General features: G+C 35.1%; 2 protein-coding genes across 5 annotated transcripts in view; one reads left to right on the top strand and one right to left on the bottom strand.

Moving 5' to 3' along the window:
• Positions 1-14989, top strand: part of Suz12 (SUZ12 polycomb repressive complex 2 subunit) — a 48354-nt gene extending 33365 nt beyond the window's left edge. For 2 of the 4 annotated variants that reach the window (XM_046424024.1, XM_046424023.1), the window contains 7 exons: positions 3131-3308; positions 5495-5586; positions 5943-6086; positions 7888-8045; positions 9364-9562; positions 10291-10370; positions 12629-14989. In XM_046424024.1, the coding sequence (XP_046279980.1) occupies positions 3131-3308; positions 5495-5586; positions 5943-6086; positions 7888-8045; positions 9364-9562; positions 10291-10370; positions 12629-12974 (1197 nt within the window). In that variant the 3' untranslated portion in view covers positions 12975-14989. Of the gene's footprint in view, positions 1-3130; positions 3309-5494; positions 5587-5942; positions 6087-7887; positions 8046-9342; positions 9563-10290; positions 10371-12628 lie in introns of all 4 variants that reach the window. The other 2 variants (XM_058572519.1, XM_058572518.1) reach the window with 1 other exon arrangement.
• Positions 14990-17317: 2328 nt separating this feature from the next.
• Crlf3 (cytokine receptor like factor 3) overlaps positions 17318-24838 on the bottom strand; it is a 40491-nt gene continuing 32970 nt past the window's right edge. Inside the window, exons 7-8 of the mRNA XM_046424025.2 lie at positions 20240-20352; positions 17318-18956 (exon numbers count right to left, since the gene is read on the bottom strand). Coding sequence (XP_046279981.1) covers positions 18700-18956; positions 20240-20352 — 370 coding nt within the window. The 3' untranslated portion in view covers positions 17318-18699. The remainder of the gene's footprint in view (positions 18957-20239; positions 20353-24838) is intronic.

Raw genomic sequence — 24838 nt, 5'->3', positions numbered from 1 at the left:
AATCAGAGGCAGGAGGATTGCAAGTTTAAAGCCAGCCTCAGTAATTTAGCCAGGCCCTAAGCAACTCAGTGAGACCAGTCTCAGAATAAATAAAAAGGGATTGGAATGTAGCTCAGTGGTTAAGTGCTCCTTGGTTCAAGCCTTAGTTCTTACAATCTTATTTTTTTTTTAAGAAAGTATTAACAACATTGTAACTTCAGAAATATGTTAGCAAATATTAATATAATTCTTGTGGTGAGGAAGACCTTAGTAGGGATGATATAAAGATAGAAAGTGTAAAATAAAAAATAGCTCACTAAAATTACTAATTTTTTTAAAAATATTTTTTTTAGTTATACATGACACAATATCTTTATTTTGTTTTATTTTTATGTGGTGCTGAGGATTGAACTCAGGGTCTCACAAATGTGAGGTGAGCGCTCTACTGCTGAGCCACAACCCAGCCCCAAATTAATAATTTTTTAAGAAATTTTTTTAATGTCTTTTACTTATTTATTTTTATGTGGTGTTGGGGATCGAACCCAGGGCCTCCCCTGTGCTAGGCAAGTGCTCTACCTGTGATCCACAGCCCCAGCCCAGTAAATTTTTTTTTTTTTTTATTGCAAAAGTCTCAAGTTGAAAACAACTGGGTCTGCTTAGTGTAGAGTGCTTGCTTAGCATGCTTGAGGTCCTGGGTTCGATCCCCAGCAGTTCCCTTGTCCCTGCTACACACAATGGATTGGGTGAAAATACATTAAAACAAAATGTTAATATTGTGAACATAAAAATTGGCAAAGATAATCAAGAAGTTCTTAATAGAACAAATACAAATGGCCACCAAAGTTCTAGAAATATACTCAGTCTTGGGCTCAGGTCATTGCACAATGGTAGCGTGCTTGCCTAGCATGTCTGAGGCACTGGGTTTGGTTCTCAGCACTGCATATAAATAAATAAATAAAAATAAAGGTCCATTGACAACTACAAAACAAGATATTTGGTCTTAGTATTCAAAGAGACACAAACAGACAGAGGTATTACTTTGTTTTTTTGTGGCACTGGGGATTGATCCCAGGGCCTTGCGCATGCGAGACAAGCACTCTACCAGCTGAGCTATGTCCCCAGCCTAAGATATTACTTTTGACTATGAATTTGACAAAAATTTTACAGAGAGATGGTTTCTACTGTTATTAGGTATATGAAGACACATATTGTGATAATACTTTTATTTAAGGATATGGTGGTTTTAACTTTAATAGAGGGCAGATCTGCAATATGCATAAAACTAAAAATTATATAATCATTACCAATTCTAATTCTGCCAATTTGTCACACAGTAATACTTGATTAACTATGGGTTGAGGCTATAGCTTGGTGGCAGAGTGCTTGCTTAGCCATGAGTGAGGCACTAGGTTTGATCCTCATCAGCACCACATAAAAATAAATAAATCAACTTAAAAAAAGTTGATCAACAGAAAAATGTAAGTAAGCAGATCTTTTCAGCCATTAAAATGAAAAATTGGAAATAAAATCTAAGAGCTGGAATTTTGGCTCAGTGATAGAGTGCTTACCTAGCATGCTTGAGGCACTGAGTTTGATCCTCAGCACCACATAAATGTAAAATAAAGATATTGTGAACACGTAAAACTAAAAAATAAATATGAAAAAAATCTAAAAAGCCATTTAAAGTATGATAGAGAAGAATTTCATGATATTTCATTTTTACTAAATAGTAGGTATGAGTTCCTTTTTCTAAAATTAATGAAATAGTGGTTCATTCAAGGTTAACAGATGAGATTTCAGCTAGTTTTAGTTTCTTTGTACTTATCTACAGTGTTTGTATTTTCTGTTATTTATTATCTTTATAATTTTTTAGTTTTAAAATTCTTAAACTGTACTTTTTAAAAAACAGTTTTTTAGTTGTATGTGGGCATAATATCTATATTTTATTTTTATGTGTTACTGAGGATTGAACCCAGTGTCTCACGCATGTGAGGCAAGTACTCTATCTCTGAGCCACAACCCCAGCCCAAGTTTACTTTTTATTCATTAGAAAATAAGAATTCTAAATACAAGTTGAATTTTCCTAAGAAATTGTTTGCAGCAGTGTAATGTGTATATACTTTTAAGTCAGAGCATATAGGTATACTTCTTTTTTAAAACTTGCTATTAAATAAATGACATAATTTACTAAATCATGGATAATTTGGTTTAATGGATAAACAGATTATTTTAAATTTTATTTTTACATCTCCGAAATGTTTTAATAATCATGCTTATATCTTTTTTGTATTGGTAGTGTTTCTATAAGACACATTCCCAGATATAGACTTAACTGTCTAAACCAGTTGATACAATCACATCTTTACCTTGTTTTAGTTTAAAATTTTAGTTTTTGTTGTGGTGTTGATGATACTGGGAATTGAACCTAGTGCCTTTGCAGCTGAGCTGTAGCTCTGGCCCAAAATTACCGTTTTAATAGGATTACTGATAGGAAAGATATAGAAGGACTTTAAAATGAATTAGAGCCCATTGAAGGTTTCTGTCAAAGAGAATAGCATGAAAGCATTTTTTGAGCAGTTTATTTGGACTCAGTGGCAGTGAGATTTAGAGAAGTCAAGAGAAATAAGAAAGCTACTCAGTTTGCAAAATGCCTAAGGAAATTGTCACTTCAGAGCAAAGAGAGAGCTGGCAGTCTGTGGGAATCAGATTTATTTTGCTTTGTTTTAAAGACATTTGGTCATCTAAATAAGAAATGTAAAGATTTCTATAAAAAATCCGTTTCCAACTTTTCTTTTTTTTCGGTGGTGCTAGATAAACGGGCCTTGTGCATGCTATGCCAGCACTTTACCACTGACCTACATTCCCAATTCATGTTTCTGACTTAAAAGCTGGCCATACTGTATCAATATTTCTACATAAAAAGTCAGCTGATAAGTGGCTTCTGCATCGAATAGCCTGAGTTCTTCAGTTCTACAATGTCTACTCTTCCATATTTTATCTAACCTTATCTTTTGATTTTTGGATTTTTGAGGAAAATTTATTGATTTAAATCAAATCCACATTGACTCATCATAATGAATTATTTTTATTCCTATAATTTATTTCAGTTCATTTAGTGAATCTTCACTTTTCATGTTTTTGTATCTTTTAGAGGCTGCCTCCATTTGAAACATTTTCTCAGGGACCTACACTGCAGTTCACTCTTCGTTGGACAGGAGAAACCAATGATAAGTCTACAGCTCCTATAGCCAAGCCACTTGCCACTAGAAATTCAGAGAGTCTCCATCAAGAAAACAAACCTGGTTCAGTTAAACCTACACAAACTATTGGTAAACAAAACATTGCTATTAAAATAATGGTTTCAGAGTTAGATTTATTTGTATTTTGCTTCATGTAATTATTCTTTAGGAAATATTATTTGGCTTGCTAGATTGACTATTAACTATTGTACATTAGGATTTTCCTGTGTTAAATGTAAAGTTTTATGTTGAAGTACTGATAAATATACCTTTATTTAGAACCTTTGTGCTAGATGTGTCTTGAGAATTTGAATTTTTCTTTTAAACGTTTGGAAGCATAATATGGTATGTAATATATGTGCCACATATTATTTAACACTTCCACGGTGTCTGTAGATACCTTCATGTCAGTTTAGCAGTTTTTCCAATATATGAATATGCCATAAACTGAGGAAGAAAAAAAAAATTGGTTTTCAGATTGGATTTTAGATTTTTCAGTGGCAGCTTGGAAAGGACTTTGGAACTGCCAGATGCTGAGTCACATGCCTGTAATTCCACCTACTTAGAAGACTAAGCAGGAGGATCACAAATTGGAGACCAGCCTAGGCAACTTAGACTGTCTCAAAAGGATGTAAAAAGTGTTGGAGATGTAGCTCAGTGGTAGACTTCTTGCCTAGCATGAATGAGACCCTGGGTTTAATCCCCAGTACTGGAATAATTTTTAAAAAGTGCTTTGGAACTATATCTTTAATAAGTTTTACAGTGTTATAGAACTGAATTTAAATATTCAGACTGTTTTTTATAATTGTAGGGTTGCTGGAAGAAGTTCATCAAAACCTGGATTATACTGGTTTAGTACATTTTTAAAAAAATATTTTTTAGTTATAGATGGCACAATACCTTTATTTTATTTATTTATTTTTATGTGGTACTGAGGATTAAGCCCAGTGCCTCATGTGCAAGGCTAGCACTCTGCCAATGATCCATAATCCCAGCTCTGTAGTACTTTTTTTTTTGGTAGTTGTAGACAGACAGAATGCTTTTATATGTTTATTTGTATGTGGTGCTGAGGCTCGAACCCAGTGCCTCATACATGCAAGCAAGCGCTCTACCATTGAGCTACAGCCCCACCCCTGTAGTATATTTTTAAAAGGAAAAACATTTTGCAAATGGAGTTGACTCTGTTGTATTAATTCTCAAGCTACAATGTTCTGTCATATCTATTAGGAGCACTGCCCTTCACCTGAGCGCATCCATGTATTTTTATCTATTTAAAGACTACAGATGGCTTAAGATGTTTTCTTTGACATTGATCAGTTATGCGTAGGTCACTGTAATAAATTAAAGAGATATAAGAAATGACCCATGACAGGAAGATTTCCCACGTAAATTGTGGTCTAGGCACTTCTCAGCAATACTCTGAAGCCACTGAAAATAGGTAAAAAAGTTACAAAGGAACTGAGGGAAAAGGAAGAGTTTATACAAAATTGTTTATGTGGGATGCTCAGATGAATCAAGAGAAAGGCTTTTTTCCCATTAGGTATGAATGAAATATATCAAAATTGTTAATAGTGATTATCTTTTAGATCTGGAATGATTTTAATATAATTACTTTTTACTTAACTTTCTGATAAATGAGAATTTAGTGGATCTTATTTTTATGGTGGTTTAGGACAGCATCTTAAATTCTGTCATAGTAGATTTATTTTTAATTATGTTGTAAGTAATTTTTAATTTTTTCTCAATATATATTAATATGAAAACCAATCAAAAGCAATTCTTAGGGTTGGGGATATAGCTCAGTGGTAGAGTACTTGCCTAATATGTGGGAGGCCCTGTGTACAAATAATACACACACACACAGATACTCTCTTTCCTCAACTTCAAATTGTTCAAAACAGTATAGTTACCACATAGAATTACCTGGTTTTGTTTATTTATTTTTAACCTTTATTTTATGTGGTGCTTAGGATTGAACCCAGTGCCTCCCACGTGCTAGGCAAGCGCTCCACCACTGAGCCACAACCCCAGCCCCTTTTATGATGGTTTAGGACATAGGAGGTAGTTTTTAAAGGAAAAATTGAGTCCTGCCAATAAAGACCTTAACATCTGATTACTGATTAACCAGATTGTTACTCTGATCATTAGCTAAGGATAAGAATAGAAATTGTGTCACATAAATAGAATTCCGTGAAATCTTTGTTTAATTATTTTAGCCAGGTATTATTTTACCTTTTAGAAGCAAATATTTTCATTAAACAAAAGTATATTTTCAGCTGTTAAAGAAACATTGACTACAGATCTACAAACAAGAAAAGAAAAGGATACTTCAAATGAAAACAGACAAAAATTAAGAATATTTTATCAGGTAAACATAGCTGACCTTCTGTTAAGTAATCATGAAATGCATTTTTTAATATACATATTTTTAGTTGTAGGTGGACACAATACATTTATTTTATTTTTTTATGTGGTGCTGAGGATCGAACCCAGTGCCTCACATGTGCTAGGCAAGCACGCTACCACTGAGCTAGAATCTCAGCTCCTCATGAAATGCATTTGTTTTATATATTAGATCTAAAATCTTTGGGAATATTTAAATTAAAATATCTATTAATTTGACACTCCTTTTAAAAATTGTCTTAACTATTTTTAGAAATTGAAACAAAACATCTTGATAAAAGTTGTGGACTTAACTGGATTTTTTGTTTTTTATTTCTTTAGTTTCTTTATAACAACAATACAAGACAACAAACTGAAGCAAGAGATGATCTGCATTGTCCTTGGTGCACTCTGAACTGCCGCAAACTTTATAGTTTACTCAAGCATCTTAAACTTTGCCATAGCAGATTTATTTTTAATTATGTTGTAAGTAATTTTTTATTTTTTCTCAATATATATTAAATATAAGAGCCTAACTCTTAAAAATTATATTTGTGTACAAATAACAAAATATCTGCATTTGATAGATTGCTTTATGCATGAGTTACACTTAATGATTCAAAGTTTGCAGAAACTTGGGGTAATTTCCTTATTCTTGATGAGAGAAGAAAGAATTTTTTTTTTTTTTAATAAGCCAAGATTCTGTGTTTGGTTTTTTTTTAATAGTTTTCGGCGGACACAACATCTTTGTTTGTATGTGGTGCTGAGGATCGAACCCGGGCCGCATGCATGCCAGGCGAGCGCGCTACCGCTTGAGCCACATCCCCAGCCCCCTGTTTTTGTTATAATTACTTTTTAGTTATAGTTGGAGACGATACCTTTATTTATTTATTTTTATGTTGTACTGAGGATTGAACCCAGGGCCTCTCATGTGCTAGGCAATCCTCTACCGCTGAGCCACAACCCCAGTCTCCATAATAAAGAATTTATATGAAGTCTCCAAGCCAATAAAAGAAATTTTAAAAAAATATTCATTTTTTACTTGTAGTTGGACACAATGTATTTTATTTTATTTATTCATGTGGTGCTGAGAATTGAACCCAGGGCCTCGCAAATGCTAGGCAAGCACTATTCTGCTGAGCCACAACCTCAGCCCACAATTGAAAATTTTAACACACATATTTCATTCCCCTATAAAAGACTCCCATAGAGATGATGGAGCCAGATGTGGTGGCGCACGCCTGTAATCCTAGTGGTTTGGGAGGCTGAGGCGGAAGGATCAAGAGTTTAAAACCAACCTCAGCAAAACCAAGGCACTAAGCAACTCAGTGAGACCCTGTTTCTAAATAAAATCTAAAATAGGGCTGGGCCTGCGGCTTTGTGGTTGAGTGTCCCTGAGTTCAATCCTTGGTACCACAAAACAAATAAACCAAAACCCTGTTGGGTTTGAAACTAGGGGCACTGTGACACAGACTTTTTTGGGTGGGGGTGGGGAGTACCAGGGATTGGACTCAGGGGCACTCAACCACTGAGCCACATCTCCAGTCTTGCTGTTGCTGAGGCTGGCTTTGAACTCGAGATCCTACTGTCTCAGCCTCCCAAGCTGCTGGGATTGCAAGTGTGTGCCACCACGTTAGGCAAACCCCAGACCTTTTAAATATTTTTATTTTGAGGCAAGGTCTTGTTAGTTTGCCCAGTCTGGCCTTGTGATCCCTTTGCCTCAATGTTCAGAATTGTTGGGATTGCAGGTATGTACCACTGTAACTGGCATCACATGTTTTTGACTCCAGATCTTTTGATGTCCTGTTCACTGGCTGGTGTGCCTGGATAATTTTAGTTTTAAAAATAGTAAGAACCCATAACAATATAGAGATGCTACTCAATATAGTGCTTTTTTAGTGTTCAGAAGACCCTGATTTCAATCTCCAGCACTACAAAAGAGATAACCTACAAATACTTTTTAATTAACTGGAGAGATAGGTATTTATTTATGTGCTTATTATTTTAATTTGTTTTTTTTTGGTACAGGTGATTGAATGCAGGGGCACTTAACCACTGAGTCATATCTCCAGCCCTTTTAAAATATTTATTTAGAGACAGGGTCTCATTGAGTTGCTTAGGACCTCACTAAGTTGATGAGGCTGGTTTTGAACTTGCCATCCTCTTGTCTCAGCCTCTTGAGCTGCAGGGATTACAGGCGTACAGGTGTGCACCATCACACTGGTCTTAGGTAGAGAAGCATAATTAGTATTTTCTTTTCCTAAACATGCTGTTATTTTTGTTACAGTATCATCCAAAAGGTGCTAGGATAGATGTTTCTATCAATGAGTGTTATGATGGCTCCTATGCAGGAAATCCTCAAGATATTCATCGCCAGCCAGGTTTTGCTTTTAGCCGAAATGGACCAGTAAAGAGAACACCTATCACACACATTCTTGTTTGCAGGTAGGTAAAATGCTCATACTACAAAAGCTTATTCTCTAGCTTTTGTCGGGGATGTTAGAGTGAAAAGGGGGAGCCAGCCAGACTTACTGTTTAGATAAAAATTATTATTTTAAGTGTAAGTCTCTGAGGTGGTGTACTTCTTTATAACTCTCACAAGATCCTCCTCCTGTACGTGTTTTTTTCATTTTGTCCTCCAACTTTCCCCCTAAATTTTAACTGTTGTATCTCTATTTATTTACTGGTTGCTATACTGGTTAGTAGAATTAAAGAATTTTCCCAGTGAAAGTTTCTAGATAGGAACTAACAAGAAAGGGATGTACTGTAATTGGGTTGTATGAAATATAAACACTTCTATCCCTGTCATTTAATATTGCACATGATGGTCTCTGGTTAGATACTATCCAAGATTGGTTATCCTTCCATTAGGATTTATTCCACAGTGGTGTATTTATAGTAGCAGATTTGACTGGTGAGATGAAAATTTATCTCTTGAAACTGAAAAAAAAAACAAAAAACAAAAAATTTGGATAGTTTTCTGTGTGTAGCCAGTGTTATGGTTTTCTACTTTGTAATTATACATACATTAGAATACACTTTTTTTTTTTTTTTTTTTGGTGGGGATTTGGGGGTATTGGGGATTGAACTCAGGGGCTCTCAACCACTGAGCTACATCCCCAGTCCCATTTTGTATTTTATTTAGAGACAGGGTCTCACTGAGTTGCTTAGTGCCTCACTGTTGCTGAGCCTGGCTTTGAATTCTGATCTACCTGCCTCAGCCTCCCGAGCTGGTGGGATTATAGGCGTCACCACACCCAGCAAAATATACAATTTTGACAAGTAAAATTTTATATGTATATTTCTATTGTGCCCTGTGTAGCACATAGTTCCTTTTTCTCCCTTTTAACTATCTTTCATTTTCTCTATGTAATGTTTTTCCACAGTTAGTTTTATCATTAAAACCCTGATGCTTAGATTGATAAATAATAGGTCCACTTCACATCATGTATAGAAGGAAAATAATTTAGGAGAAGGATTGCCTGAACTGCCTTTTTTTTTTGTTTTTTTAATAAGGTTTTCTTCTTAATTTTTTTTAGTTGTCAGTGGACTTTATTTATTTACATGCCATGGTGAGTGCCTCACACATGGTAGGCAAGATCTCTGCCACTGAACTACAACCCCATCCTCTCAACTACTTCTGTGGTGTGGTTGGTTTTATAAAATGGTAATATTGTAAATTATTGCAGACCTCAAGTCATACTCAGTTGGATGATGTACATGTAAATGTATAGTCTGTCAGTATTTCTTTCTTTTTGCTTAGGCCAAAACGAACAAAAGCAAGCATGTCTGAATTTCTTGAATCTGAAGATGGAGAAGTGGAACAACAACGAACATACAGTAGTGGCCACAATCGTCTGTATTTTCACAGTGATACATGCTTACCTCTCCGTCCACAAGAAATGGAAGTAGACAGTGAAGATGAAAAAGATCCCGAATGGCTAAGAGAAAAAACCATTACAGTAATTATTATCATCTTCATTACCATCATTATTAGCTATGATATGAATTTTATGATTAAATGTATTTTGTTTGACAGGAGGCTGAGACAGGAGGATCCGAAGTTCAAACCCAGTCTCAACAATTTAGCAAGGCCTTAGGCCCTGTCTCAAAAAATTAAAAGAGAGCTGAGGATGTGGCTCAGTGATTAAGTGCCCCTCAGTTCAATACCTAGTACCAAAAAAAGGGAATTTGTTTGAAAACATTATGTAATAAGAACTAGACTTTTTGACTTTCAATGAGGAAACTTTTTTTAAGATATTTATTTATTTATGTATCTTTAGTTTTAGGTGGATACATTAGTTTTGTTTTTATGTGAACCCAGTGCCTCATGCATGCTGGGGCGAGCACTCTACCACTGAGCCACCACTCCAGCCCCGAGGAAACTTTTTTAAGTTAAGGAAACCAGGAAAGTCCATTTTTTGAATAGTGTCATTTAAGTTTTACCAAGTTAAATTTAAAAAAGATTTTCTTCATGTGAATTTGTATTGGGTATTTTAATTTCTATATGTATAGATAACTTGTAACTTAGGATTTGCCTTTCAGAATTATAACTTGGTTTTGAGAAATGTTGCCACTTTTCTGTTTTCAATTCCAAAACTATTTTTGACATTCTCAAAACTTTTTTAGAAATACTAATTATGTTCTGCATTTAATATATATTTTTTCTTCTTTTTTGTTACTGTTTTAGCAAATTGAAGAATTTTCTGATGTTAATGAAGGAGAGAAAGAAGTGATGAAACTATGGAATCTCCATGTCATGAAGCATGGGTAGAGTATTTCTAATTTAATATATTCCATTGTTCTTTATATTCCTTTTGCTGTTCACATTCTATAAATCTACCTGTTCCAATCTTATTTAAAATTTCACTAATTTATATGGTGACCCAAATTTTTGCCCTAATCTCAAAATATTTATTTAAAGAAAAATTGGGATATTCACAGAATTCATAAGAGAAAAAACATTGGTTTCTAGCTCTAATAGCAGGTTGTTGAAGGGACTTGGGAATTCTTCATTTCCATTATGTGGTAGAGTGACCCTGAGCCCAATCCCTGATACTAAAAAAACAACAAAATAAAATAGGTTCCCATTCTTTCTCCCTGCCAAAAAAAAAATTTGTTTTCTCTGTGTGAACTGCTATTGTCAATTATTTTTCTGCTCTATTTTCTTTATCAGATAATCAATTTCTTTGTTCTACAGCACAAACATCCAAGGTTTTCCACTTAGTGTGCCACTTTACCCTTGGGGATTGAACATAAGTTAGTACATAAGTTCTAGTCCAGAAGTCTGGGTATCTGTTTTTGAACTGCCTTTGAGCTACCAATAGTGTTTACATTTTTAGTGGATGCAGAAAAGAAAAAAGGAGACCGATCACGTCAAAGCCTAAAGTGCTTGCTGTCTGGCCTTTTTATACATGAAGTTTGCTTGATTCTTATTCTAGTCTTTAAAAATCAATTATGAGGGCTGTGGCTGTGGCTTAGTGGCAGAGTGCTTGCCTGGCATGTGTGAGGCACTGGGTTCAGCACCACATAAAATAAGACACTACAACTAAAACAATTCTTTTTGAAAATCAATTAAGTATGTATATATGGATGGTGGATGGTTGGGTTAAATGTGTTTCCATTTGTCCTAATATGCCAGTTACGAAATACAATTTTAGGCTGGGGAAGCTCAGTGGTAAAGCATCTGTCTAGCATGCTGAGGGCTCCGTGTTCAATCCCTAGCACCACAAAAAATACATAAATAAATTTTAGTCAAGTTACTTTTAGTTCCCTTTCAATTCCTTTATCCAAATCTTATCACTGTAGCAACTATTAGGATTCATTATAAATTGACAGGTATTTAGGCAAAATACATTGATTTCCACTCCCCGAATCTAGAGATACGGATGCCATGTTGGATTCTTAGTTTTAGTGGGTAATTGAGCAGCTGTCTCTTTGTTCTCATTTATTTCACTCAGATATTAATTGTACGTGCACTTTGCTTCCACCAATACACTTCTCATCACTTCTTTGACAACTTTAATTTTTTTAAAGGTTTATTAGGAACTGAAAAGAGTAGAGAAGCCCTGGTTCTATAATAAATCTGTGAAGATCAAGGAAAGAAATGAAGGGGAATTGTTAATATGTATAGAGAGTTAAAGACTATTGGTAACTCAATGACAGTGTGAAAACAGGCAGTGGTGCTGGCAAAAGAAAATATGCTGTTTGGGCTGGGGTTGTTCCTTAAAGGTAGAGCGCCTGCCTAGCACGTATAAGGCACTGGGTTCTATCTCAGCACCACATAAAAACAAATAAAATAAAGTTATTGTGTACATCTACAACTAAAAAAAAAAAAAATGCTGTTATATTGTGACTTCATTAAGAAGCCTCTTGGTTTGTGGCTAGGGATATAGCCCAGTTGGTATAGAGTGCTTGCCTCGCATGTCCAAGGCCCTCGGTTCAATCCCCAGCAAAAGAAAGAAAGAAAGAAAGAAGGAAGGAAGGAAAGAGGGAGGGAGGGAGGGAGGAAAAAGAAAAGAAAAAAAAGAAACCAAGGGAATTGACTTTTCTAGTGGCACCTATTTAGTTTACATTCTGATTAGGTGAAGTCTTTCAAGAGTCTAAAGAGACTTAATCTAAAATTTCTAAAATTCTTAGTTTATTCAGGCAATTGAATCTCAGTTTTACTGTAGTCTTACTACTTGTTAAGACATCATTTTTGGGGCCAGGGTTTGGTGGCACACATATATAATCCCTTCTGTTCAGGAGGCTGAGGCAGGAGGATAGCAAGTTCAAGGCCAGCCTGGGAAACTTATACAAGACCGTGCCTCTAAAAAATAAAAAGGGCTGGGGTTGTAGTGCAGTGTAGAACACCCTGTGTTTGATCTGGGTTTTGTTTTGTTTTTTAATGCTAGAAACAAAATAAACATCATTTACTGGATCAAATATATTCTTGACTGTTCTATAATGGTTATCACTTATTGCATTTAACAGAAATGCTTTATATAACTATTAATGTATTTTTATTTTTATGTTTTATTAAATAGGTTTATTGCTGACAATCAAATGAATCATGCCTGTATGCTGTTTGTAGAAAATTATGGACAGAAAATAATTAAGAAGAATTTATGTCGAAACTTCATGCTTCATCTAGTCAGCATGCATGACTTTAATCTTATTAGCATAATGTCAATAGATAAAGCTGTTACCAAGCTCCGTGAAATGCAGCAAAAATTAGAAAAAGGAGAATCTGCTTCCCCTTCAAGTGAAGAAATAACTGAGGAACAAAATGGAACAGCAAATGGATTTAGTGAAATTAACTCAAAAGAGAAAGCTTTGGAAACAGATGGTGTCTCAGGGGTTTCAAAACAGAGCAAAAAACAAAAACTCTGAAAAGACCTAACCCCATGTTATGGACAAACACTGAAATTGCATTCTAGGGAATTCAGCCTCTAAGAAGAGTTGTTTTTGTTTTTAAATCATAGGTTCCAAACAGGCACTGTTAGATGAAGTAAATGATTTCAACACGGATATTTGTATCAGGGTTCTATTTCACTTGATTATGCAGCATTACATGTATATCAGTTTTATTGATGTCATTAAAACATTTTCTAGTTTGAGCATGAAAAGCAATACTTCAAAGAAAGTACTTTTAACTGCAACAATTGTCTTATTAAATACATTGAATTAATCTAGAAATTATTTCATATTTAAATTATAATGCTTTTTGCATTTGTGACTAGCTGTTTTTCTATTTTGTAATTGTGAAACATTTTCTTGGGGAGGGAAAATTGGAATGTGATTCTCTTTTTTAGAAATTGAAGATTTTTGTGAAATTGAAATTGTTGCATTACTACTTGCAATCAAACCTTGATCCTTGATTTTGAAATCATCAATTTGGAATGAAAAATTACAATGCAAGATATTTTACTTAAGTTTCTTTTACAATTTTAAGGTAGCACTTCTTCATCTTATGCCTGTTTGAGAAGATGTTAATTTTTCATATTGTTGACGGTAAAATGTCATGTCGGTTTATAAGGGTTACTGACCATTTGTTTTTACATGGATAAATTTAGTGCATTGTTCACCTATGTATTTTTTTCAAACTTGAACATTTATTTTCTTTTGGTTTTCCTTTTCAATTAGGTAATCATATGGAAAATTCAGCTGTATGAATCTTTTCATTAGAATAATAATCCAAGGAAAGAATCCAAGTTTGAGAATTTTAAGATGCCACTTTCGGGGAGGGGAAGTGTTCTATAAAAAATGAAGCAGAAAATGTTACATTTTGTTTTTGTTGTTTTCATTGCAAGGGTGTCTTTGTAATGTATTTCATGATTAGAATATCCAATACAGATAAGCTGACTTGAATTGTTTTTGAGCAATTTTGCCCTGTGTTATGTGTTTTACGCACATATTTGCAGTTGGATTTTCTCCAACAGAAAGCAGTTTCACTACTGGCACATTAATAAGCACCAATAGGTTTTTATTCCAACTCCAAGCACTGTGGTTGAGTAACATCACCTCAATTTTTTATTATCCTTTAAAGATATTGCATTTTCATACTCTTTATTTATAAAGGATCAATGCTGCTGTAAATACAGGTATTTTTAATTTTTTAATTTCATTCCATCACCATCAGAGCAGTTCCCTATTTTGTTTAGTGAAGGGATATATAAGCTTTCTAATGGTGTCTTCAGAAATTTATAAAATGTAAATACTGATTTGATTGGTCTTTAAGATGTGTTTAACTGTGAGGCTATTTAACTAATAGTGTGGATATGATTTGTCATCCAGTATTAAGTTCTTAGTCATTGATTTTTGTGTTCAAAAAATAGGAAAGAGGGAAACTGCAGCTTTCATTACAGATTCCTTGATTTGTAAGCTCTCTAAATGATGAGTTCCAGTAAACTCTCATTTTGCCTCTGAGTAGTGGATTTTGAGCATTTCTCTTGGGCTTTAATTTGCTAAAGCTGTGCACATATGTAAAAAAAAAAATAGATTATTTTAGGGGAGATGTAGGTGTAGAATTATTGCTTATGTCATTTCTTAAGCAGTTATGCTCTTAATGCTTAAAAGAAGGCTAGCATTGTTTGCACAAAAAGTTGGTGACTCCCTCCCCCAAATAGTAATGAAATTACTTCTGTTGAGTAAACTTTTTATGTCATCTTATAATAAAAGCTGAAAAAATCCCTTTGTTTCTATTTATAAAAGAAAAAATGCTTTTCTATATGTACCCTTGATAACAGATTTTGAAGAAATCATGTAAGATGATAAAGCATTTGAATGGTACAGTAGATGTAAAAAAAAATCAGTTTAAAAGAACATTTGTTTTTACATTAAATGTTTATTTGAAATGATTTTGTACATAAAGTTCAATAATATAAAAGCTGTATTTCTGCTTTTTTTGTCATTGTTGTTATTATGCATTGTTAATGCGTACACTAAAATTTTGGCTTAGATAGCAGAAAAGTTCTCTACCCCCAGTGATGACTCACAGGTAATAATTAAGGGGGGGAAAAAACTAACATGAAATCCTGCTTTCAACATTTATGAGTGTTATGTCATTTATGATATATAGATATTTCTAGATTTATAGTTCAGAGTAATACCAATATTAGCCAAACAGTTATCCTACTTTAGTTGTGGATTTTTCTTTTCAATTTTCAAAAGTTCATAGGGTAGGCATACAAACAATGATAAACTAAAATTATTTACATATGGTTCCTGGTTTATGATGGGCCAACTTTATGATTTTGTGGTGTTTATGTTAGAGATTGTATTTTTGACTTTGAAATTGATCTTTTCTTGGATTATCAATAGGTAGTACAATACTATCTTGCAATGCTGACAAGCAGCTCCCAGTTAGTGTCACAAGGAGCAAAAATCATTAGTGTTCTGTTGATAAGGTATGATGGTTAGAAGGTTTAGATGTATTAAATGCATTTTCTATTTATTTTTTCAACTTGAGGGTTTATTGACATGTAACCCCATTGTAAGTCAAGAAACATTTGTACTATATAAGAGGAAAAGTTGTTGAAGTAACAATTCTGTGCTTTATGTTCCAGTAATAGCTTTTTCCCCTTCACATGGTGCTGAGAAGTGCCTTTTAGGCTCCCAAGCTTACTAGGTATGTTTCTCTTTTTCTTTTTTAATATTTATTTTTTAGTTGTAGTTGAACACAATACCTTTATTTATTTTTATGTGGTGCTGAGTATTGAACCCAGGGCCTCGCAGGTGCTAGGTGAGTGCTCTACTTCTGAGCCACAACCCCAGCCCATAGGTACATTTCTTTTAAGGAGTTAGCTTTATTTTTAAAAGACTCATTGACCTTGTTGCCTGATGGTCTTAATTGGTGCTTATATATTTGGTGACATGAATCAAGGACTTGAACTGCTATGCTGAAGTTTTGGATTTCAGGCAGTTTGAAGTATGAGAGGATTTACTAAAGAGATAAGAAAAATTTGAGAGCCAGGGTGGCATAATGCCTGCAATCCCAGCTACTCAGGAGGCTGAGATAGGAGACCAGGCCAGCTTGGGCAATTCAGCAAGACCCTGTCTTGAAAAGTAAAAAGGATCAGGTGCCCCTGGGTTCATTTCCCAGTACTATGAAAGAAAAAAAAGTTCCTGTAGGAAGCACTACTAGGATGCTAATATGATGCAAGTGAAATATCTAGACAATCAGGACTCTCATGAAGTAAGTGCCAAGAAGTAGTTGATAAATGATGCTGCAAATGGCTTCCACCTGCTTTTGTAGCATGCTATCACTAGCAAGCACCCTTTCATCTTTTGGGGATCTGTGTGCTTCCACTTGTTCTGAGCGCTGGGAATGCGAAGTTGAGGAAGAGATCCTGCTTCAAAATTCTCCCAAGGTTTATAGTAAAAACTGCAGTTGTTTGCTTCTTTCTCCTATCCCTAAATAAGAATATATCCCTTTGGGTAGAATTATTGCTTGTCACTACAGGAAAAAGGTGAAGTTATACAGGCATTAGATTAGAATATTTTTCTTTATATTCTAACAAATTATTGAATCACGTAGAATATGTAATAAGGTCCAATAAACCTCACCTCCTAATCCAATTACAGTTTTCTTTTGAATAGATCCTCTCTAGACTATTCCTGTTTCTCTTCTGAGGTACTTGTAGGGAAGATCCATAGTTGTCATGTGGGTAATTATACCATCAGAGCCTTATAAGACACTTAACTGCAATTAGTAAGACCTGTGTGTTAGTCATGGAGATAGAAAGATAAACAAGTCATATATTGTTAATGTCCTTGTTAATCTTGAAATACTATGTTAGGTACCTCTGTTTGAACAGAATGAGTTTGCTTTGAAAACAAAACAAAACAAACTTCAGTTTATAGTTTAAGACAAAATAGTTTCAGAGTTCAAGATATTACACTCCTGTCTAGAATTCGTTTTAAGTCACTTCGTGAAAAGGCATATTTAAGGTGCCTTTTTCTCATACAGGATAAGAAACAAATGCATTTAATAAATATTTGATGAATGAAAGGAATGGGATGAAGATGTATGAAGAAAATGATTTATCCGCATTCAGTCCAACATTTATAGGGCACATTTTGTCAGGTACACACTTAGTATCAGATCCAGAGAACATAAGAAAGAACAAAGAACTTTCCACAAGTTACCATAACATCTAATTCAGATGCCTGGAGCCACAAGAACCCTTTCTCTTTCAGATTCATTTAATCTCACAAAATAAAAAATACACACATTTAAATTTGAGCTTTTTATTTTGTTTCAGATGGCTGGGCAAGGCATCTACATTCTGGAACCTCTTTACAGTCACTAAACATGTGAAAGGCACTTATATATAAAAAGGCAAGGAGAAAATTGGTCACGATTGTCTAACAGGGAACATGAGCCCCAAAATAAATTATCTTACAAAAATATCAAGCTTGCTTTTCCATTTTTCTATTACTGATAAAAATGAAAAAAAAAAATTACTTTTCACATTAAAAAATCTGTAAGCTGCTATATCAAGTTATGGCTATTATTTTTTACATATTAAGTCCCTCAAATAAATATCTTACACAAATTTAAGTTTAAAAAAATCGGTCAAGTATTTACCCTATATTTCTTTGGCCCACTAACAGACCATTTATCAAACCGACATTAACTGGACTAGAGCTTGTAACTACAAATAGCAATATGCATATCATTGACCCTGAAGGCACACATGTACATATAATGTACTTGTGAAATGACTAACACTGCTGCATTTACTACTTCCATAAGTAGTTTCACCCTGTACAAAATCCTCTATCCTATCTGTCTCCCTCTCTCTCTCTTTTTTATTTATTTATTTACTTTTTAATCAATACTAGGGATTGAACCCAGGGCCCTCTACAACTGAGCCACATCCCCAACCCTTTTTATTTTGAAACAGGGTCTCACTAAGTTACTGAGGCCGACCTCAACTTGTGATCCTTCTGCCTCAGCCTCTTGATTTGCTGAAATTACAGGTGTGAACCATTGCACCCTGCATCTTCTATCCTATCTTGAATCAAACTACAAGAACAAAAGACAATACTTGCCTATTACAGACACTGACTCAGGCATTGTAAAAAAAAAAAAAAAAAAAAGTTTTTAGACTTAAAGATTAATGAAAATGGGATAAACGCTAACACTGCTTTCAAATTCCTGAACATACAGCACACAGTCAATGCACTCGTGTGGAAAAAACAAGTAAATGAATTTTACAGAACTCTGGCTTCTTATCTGGTCTACTCCTGTTGTTATAAAGTTTTACAATGGTCTTGGATGCTGAAAGAGTTTTAATAAAATGTTACATTAAACCAACTTTAAGCTGTACAATGGAAGGGTATAGGATTTTTTGTTATCTTCCCAGACACTTAAAGCTAATTTGATTTTATTGTAATTTTCTATTTGTATTAATAATGTACTAAAACGAAAATTGACTGAATTATGGTTTTGTCCACACCATTCAACTCTCTTATTGTCAAAAATGTTGTCAGTAGACACTTTTCATTTCCAATGGCCTGAAAGATTAATTTAACTTTAAACAACAACAACAAAAGTTAACTAAACTGGGATGAGGCAGATACAGTAAACCAATGCCAAGCATCCAAAACTCTAAAACACTAATACTTTCCATCCAGGATAAAAAAATGAGCATCCAAAGTAAAGAGAACCACAAGACTGATCAAGTAACCAATCAAAAACCACTTCTCTGTTATTTGAGCTAATAGTTACTCGGAGCTTGAAGTTCCCGCCTTCATTATTATTGGTAGTTCCTAGAGTCACAGCTTCGATGTCAAACGTGACAGTGGATCCAGAGGTAACTGCAGGCAATTGATTAGTCATTTCTTTTCCATTTACAAAAACTGCACCTAGAAATGTTAAAGATGTCATTTACCTGTGAGCAATGACTGTTAGATAATTAAAAGAGCCTCCATGTAACTGACAACATAGCTAATTTCCTAATTCAGAAAAAAAGTACATTTCAGAATGCCAAATCAACATCAATAATGAATTTAAATATGCTAATCAATACCATCTACAGTAGGAGAAAAAATTAAAGCCTTACTAACGTTTTATTCCCTCCCCCCAACTTTTTATTTTTTGCAATCTTAGAGATTGAACTCAAGGCCTCACAATTGACAGGCAAGTGATCTACCCAGCTCTTTTTGTTTTTCTACTTTATTTTTACAGAGGTCTTGCTAAATCTCCCAGGCTGGGCTTGTATTTGTGATCCTCCTGCCTCATCCTCCCAAGTAGCTGGGATTATAGGTATGTACCACCATGTCTGGCTCATGTTAGAATTCTAGTACAGATTCAAGTCTTTATTTCAATAGAGTATAAATCTCCCAGGTGAACGCATCAAAATAAACTACTAAAAAATTACAACCTGTGCCCAGCGTGGTGGTAATCCCCGCGGCTCAGAAGGCTGACAAAGGAGGATTGTGAGTTCAAAGCCAGTATGGCAAGCAATGGTGAGGTACTAAGCAACTCAGTAAGATCTTGTCTGTATAAAATACAAAATAGGGCTAGGGATGTTGGCTCAGTGGTGGAGTGTCCCTGAGTTCAATCCCCAGTACTAAAAAAAAAAAAAAAAAAAAATTACAATTTATAAAATAGCAAGATTGTTTCATATAGAATAAATAGGAATCTTGTTCTACTTAGTGCTTGATATTATGCTGCTGCAAAATACTGAACTGTTTTAATAGTGACTTTGAGAAGTGTGATACTGTGGAGTAAGGGACCAAAGAACACCAGAGACTACATATGGAAAATAACCTTGCCAGGCACAGTGGTGCAAACTTCTAATCCCAGGTACCTAGAGGCTGAGGAAGGAAAACCTCAAATTCAAGGCTAGCCTTTGCAACTTAGCAAAAGCTTGTTTCAGAAATAAAAAGGACTAAGAAAGTAGTCTAGTAGTAGTCTATTGACTGCTCCTGGGTTCAATTCCCAGTATAGGGGAATAAAAAAAGGAATCCTGGGCTATAGCTCAATGGTGTAGATCCTAAGTTCAATCCCCAGCACTGCCAAAAAACAGAAACAAAAAAAAAGCCCTAAATATTCTCATCTTTTTATGTATGATGTTGGGACAAACTCATATTTTACTACAGTAATTAACAGGTTTGAAGAAAATTGACAGTTATTTATCTCTTACCATTGGTACTAATGCATACAGCTTGGTCGCGCTGCAGAGAGTCATATCCATTCTGCTTCTCTGCACACACTCCTATACTATCTCTTCTGTCTGGCTGTCCCACAGTTTCAACTCTGTAAATGAGGTAGAAAGATTATTTTGTCTTTTTTATAACATAGTATCGAAAAGCTACCATTTTTTTAAGACTTTATTTATTTTTATGTGGTGCTGGGGATCAAATCCAGAGTCTTGCATGAGTAGTAGCAAGTAGGCGAGTGCTCTACTGCTGAGCCATAACCCCAGCCCCATTACAGCTACCATCTTAAAAAGAGCAATTTTGGGGGCTGGGGATATAGTTCAGTTGGTAGAATGCTTGCCTCGCATGCAGAAGGCCCAGCACCATAAAAAAAAAAAAAAAAAAAAGGAACAATTTTTGGGGGCTGGGGTTGTGACTCAGTGGTAGAGTGCTTGCCTAGCACATACAAGGCACTGGATTTGATCCTCAACACTATATAAAAATAAATAAATTAAATAAAGTTATTGTGTCCAACTATGACTAAGTATGTATATAAAAAGAGCAACTGTGGGCTGGGGTTTTAGCTCAGTGGTAGAGTTATTGCCTAGCATGCATGAGGCACTGGGTTCAATTCTCAGCATGGAATACAAATAAATAAATAAAGGTCCATTAACAACATTCACACACACACACACACACACACACACTCTCTCTCTCTCTCTCTCTCTCTCTCCATATATATATATATTTTTTGTTTGTTTGTTTGTTTGTTTGTTTTTAAAAGAAGAGCAATTTCATTGCTGGCCATGGTGGAACAAACCTGTAAGCATAACTACTCAGGAGGCTGAAGCAGGACTGAAAGTTCAAGACCGGCTTGTATAAAATAAAACAGGCTGGGGATATGGCTCAGTGGTAGAATGCTTGCCTAGAATGAATGAAGTCCTGGATTCCATCCCCAATACGGCAAAAAGAAAAAAAGAAAAAGCAATTTCATCACAATTGCTCTTTTCTAAATAATAATAACAATTGAGAACTTACTATATTCTAAGCACTGTTTTAAATATTTTTAGAGTCATGCACTGCATAAGGATGTTTTGACCGATGGTAGAATACACATAAAATGATGGTTCCTTAAGATTATAGCGGAGCTGAAAAGTTCTGGTCATCTAGTAGTTTACCATATCTTTTCTATGATTAGGTACACAAATATTTACCATTGCATTATGACTGCCTACAATATGAAGTACGGTAACATACTGTACAAATCTGTAGCCTGGGATACACATAGGTTACTCATAAAGCCTAGGTGTGTAGTAAGTCACATCATCTGGGTTTGTGTAAGTATGCTCCATGATGTTTGTACCATGAGGAAATACTCTAATGATGTATTTTCCAGAATGTGTCCTTGTCATTCATGGATGGAATCTTTCCCAATTCTCATAACAACCTATGAAGTTGGTGTTCTTTTAATCTTAACAAATATGTCCCTTCTCCAAGCCAGTGCAGCTCAGTGCTGGGCAAGAACGCCCCAATTTCTGTTACAGCTTCCAGGAAGGAGAAGAGCAGAGCATACTGCAGGACTTATACTTTCAGACCAAAACATATTAACAATGCAGAATAGTATGGTACTGTCATAAAGACAAGACATCTATGTTAAAAGAACAGAACAGAGAGCCCCCAAATAAACCCACAAGTCTACAGTCAAATGATTGTTGACAAAAGTGTCAGGACTATCCAATGGGGAAAAGACAAATGGTGCTGGGAAAACAGGATGTTTATATGCAAAAGAATCATGTTGGACTTTTATCTTTCACCATACACAAAAACTAAGTAAAATGGATTAAAGACCTAAATATAAGACTTATAAATATAAAACTCCTAGAAGTAAACTTGGAAAGGCCTTAGAACTCCGGCATTGGCAATGATTTCTCAGACATAACCCTCAAAGCAGAGGCAAGAATGGACAAGGATTGGAACAAACTAAAAAACTTCTGCACAGCAGAGGAAACCATCCAGAGAGTGAAAAGGCCCCTATGGAATGAGTCATTTTTCTTTCTTTTTTTGGTGTGAGGCTTTTCACACATGCTAAGTATGTGCTCTACCATTGTGGCACATCCCCAGTCCAGAAATTGGAGAAAATATTTGCAAACCATACATCTGATAAGGGGTTAATAGCCAAAATATATAGAAGAACCCCAACTGGGGCTGGGGTTGTGGCTCAGCGGTAGAGCGCTCGCCTAGCACAGGCGGGACCTGGGTTCGATCCTCAGCACCACATAAAAATAAAGGCATTGTGTTGTGTTCATCAATAACTTAAATGTTAAAAAGAGTTACCAAAAAAAAAAAAAAAAAAAGATCCCTCAGTATTTTTTTTTTCAAAGAGAGAGAGAGAGAGAATTTCAACATTTATTTTTCAGTTTTCGGCAGACACAACACCTTTGTTTGTATGTGGTGCTGAGGATCGAACCCAAGCCGCACGCATGCCAGGTGAGCGCGCTACCGCTTGAGCCACATCTCCAGCCAAGATCCCTCAGTATTACATCAGATCTTTATCATGCCTGATATAAAAAAAATTTACAAAATCTAGAGCTGGCTTGATGCAGCCTCCTGAGTAACTGAGATTATAGGTATACACCACCACACATGGCATTTTTTTTTTTTTGCCACAATTAAAAGATGAGAGATATTTTATTTTTAATATTCTGGGAAATTATTTTGAGATGAAATCTAGAACAAAAATCATCTCAAAAAAGTCTAGTATTTGAAGATATGTTCCAGAATTTAGCAATTATCAATAAGTTGAGAAAAGGACAGATAATCCACAAAAAAAATAGGGAAATTACAGAATCAGACAATTCACCAACATGAAAACCTATATGGCCAATAAATTCCAACCTCATTAGAACTTAGGGAATATAAAAAAATACAGTGAGAGATCATTTCCCATTTATAAGACAGACAAAACTTTATGACACAGGACCACACTAAATTCTAGAAGAAACAAACATAAAGAAACAGGATCTCCCATATACCACGACTGGAATATAAACCAAGATGGCTGCTGGGGAAAGCCACCTGACAATACCTCATCAAGCAGAAAGGACTGATGATGCACACACACAATGACACAGTAATTTCATTTCTGTGTATTTTATCTAGAAAAATTCTAACAGGAATACAAGGAGACTTGTACAAGGATATTCACTACAGCACTGGAGTGTTGTTTATAATAGTATAACCCCAAATGTCCCAAAACCCATCAGTAAGGAAATGGAAAAAATATATACAGCAAGTTAAAAAAAAATAAATTAGCTCAGTTTGGTCTTAATCTCAAAACATAACTTTGGGAAGAGAAGCTACAGAATGATAAGATTACTTACTGTAATACTGTCTTAGTCTGTCTTGTATTGCTAAACAGAATACCAAGTCTGGGTAATTTATAAAGACAAGAAATTTATTTGCCACAGTTCCCAAGGCCAAAAGTACAACACCCAAGTACCAGCATCTGATGGCAAGAGCTTGGTACATCCCATAGCAGAAAGCAGTAGGGCAAAAGAGCACAGAAAGAGACAGTGGGCCAAACTTGCTCTATCAAAACCCACTCCTGAGGAGCTGTGGCTGTGGCTCAGTGGTAGCGCACTTGCCTGGCATGAGTGAGGCACTGGGTTCAATTCTCAGCACCACATACAAATAAATAAATTAAATAAAGGTCTATCACAAACTAAAAAATATATTAAAAAAAAAAAAAAAAAACCCACTCCTGGGGATGTGGTTCAAGCGGTAACGCGCTTGCCTGGCATGCCTGCGTCCCAGGTTCGATCCTCAGTACCACATACAAACAAAGATGTTGTGTCCACCGAAAACTAAAAAATAAATATTCTCTCTCTCTCTCTCTCTCTCTCTCTCTCTTTAAAAAAAAAAAAAAAAAAACCACTCCTGTAGCTGAGCTTGGTGGGACACACCTAGAATCCCAGTGGCTCAGGAGGCTGAGGCAGGAGGATCAAGAGTTCAAAGGCAGCCTCAGCAAAAGTGAGACAATAAGAAACTCATGAGACCCTGCCTCTAAATAAAATATAAAATAGGACTGGGGATGTGGCTCAGTGGTCGAGTGCCCCTGAGTTCAATCCCTGGTTCCTCCTCCCCTCCACTCTTGTGACATGAATCCACTAGTGCAGACAGAGCCCTCATGAGCTAATTGCCCCTACAAGGTCCCACCTTGTACTGGGGATTATGTTTATTTTTTTATTTTTATTTAAAAAAATTAGTTGTAAATGCAAACAATATCTTTCTTTTATTTATTTTATTTTAGTGTGGTCCTCACATGTGCTAGACAAGCGCTTTACCACTGAGCTACAACCCCAGCTCTGGGGATTAGGTTTCTAACCTGAAATTTGGGAGACACATTCAAAGCATAGCAAATACTGTTAAAATAATAATAATTTTTAAAAACCCCAAATCCTAAATGATTTTAAGAAATATCACAGTAATGGAGTACAGCCCTTTGAACAGAATAAGCAACCATGAGATTATACTGATATAAATGCATACAGAAGAAAAAACTCTCACAGTGTAAAGTAATGTAGAAGAAATAATAGAATCGGAAA

This window comes from Marmota monax, unplaced genomic scaffold, assembly GCF_021218885.2.
Source record: "Marmota monax isolate L192 unplaced genomic scaffold, Marmota_monax_Labrador192_F-V1.1 WCK01_AAM20220418_F8-fsc00296, whole genome shotgun sequence".
Classification (NCBI taxonomy): domain Eukaryota; kingdom Metazoa; phylum Chordata; class Mammalia; order Rodentia; family Sciuridae; genus Marmota; species Marmota monax.
The sequence above is the reverse complement of the archived record's forward strand: the minus strand, read 5'-3'. Positions and strand labels throughout refer to the sequence as shown.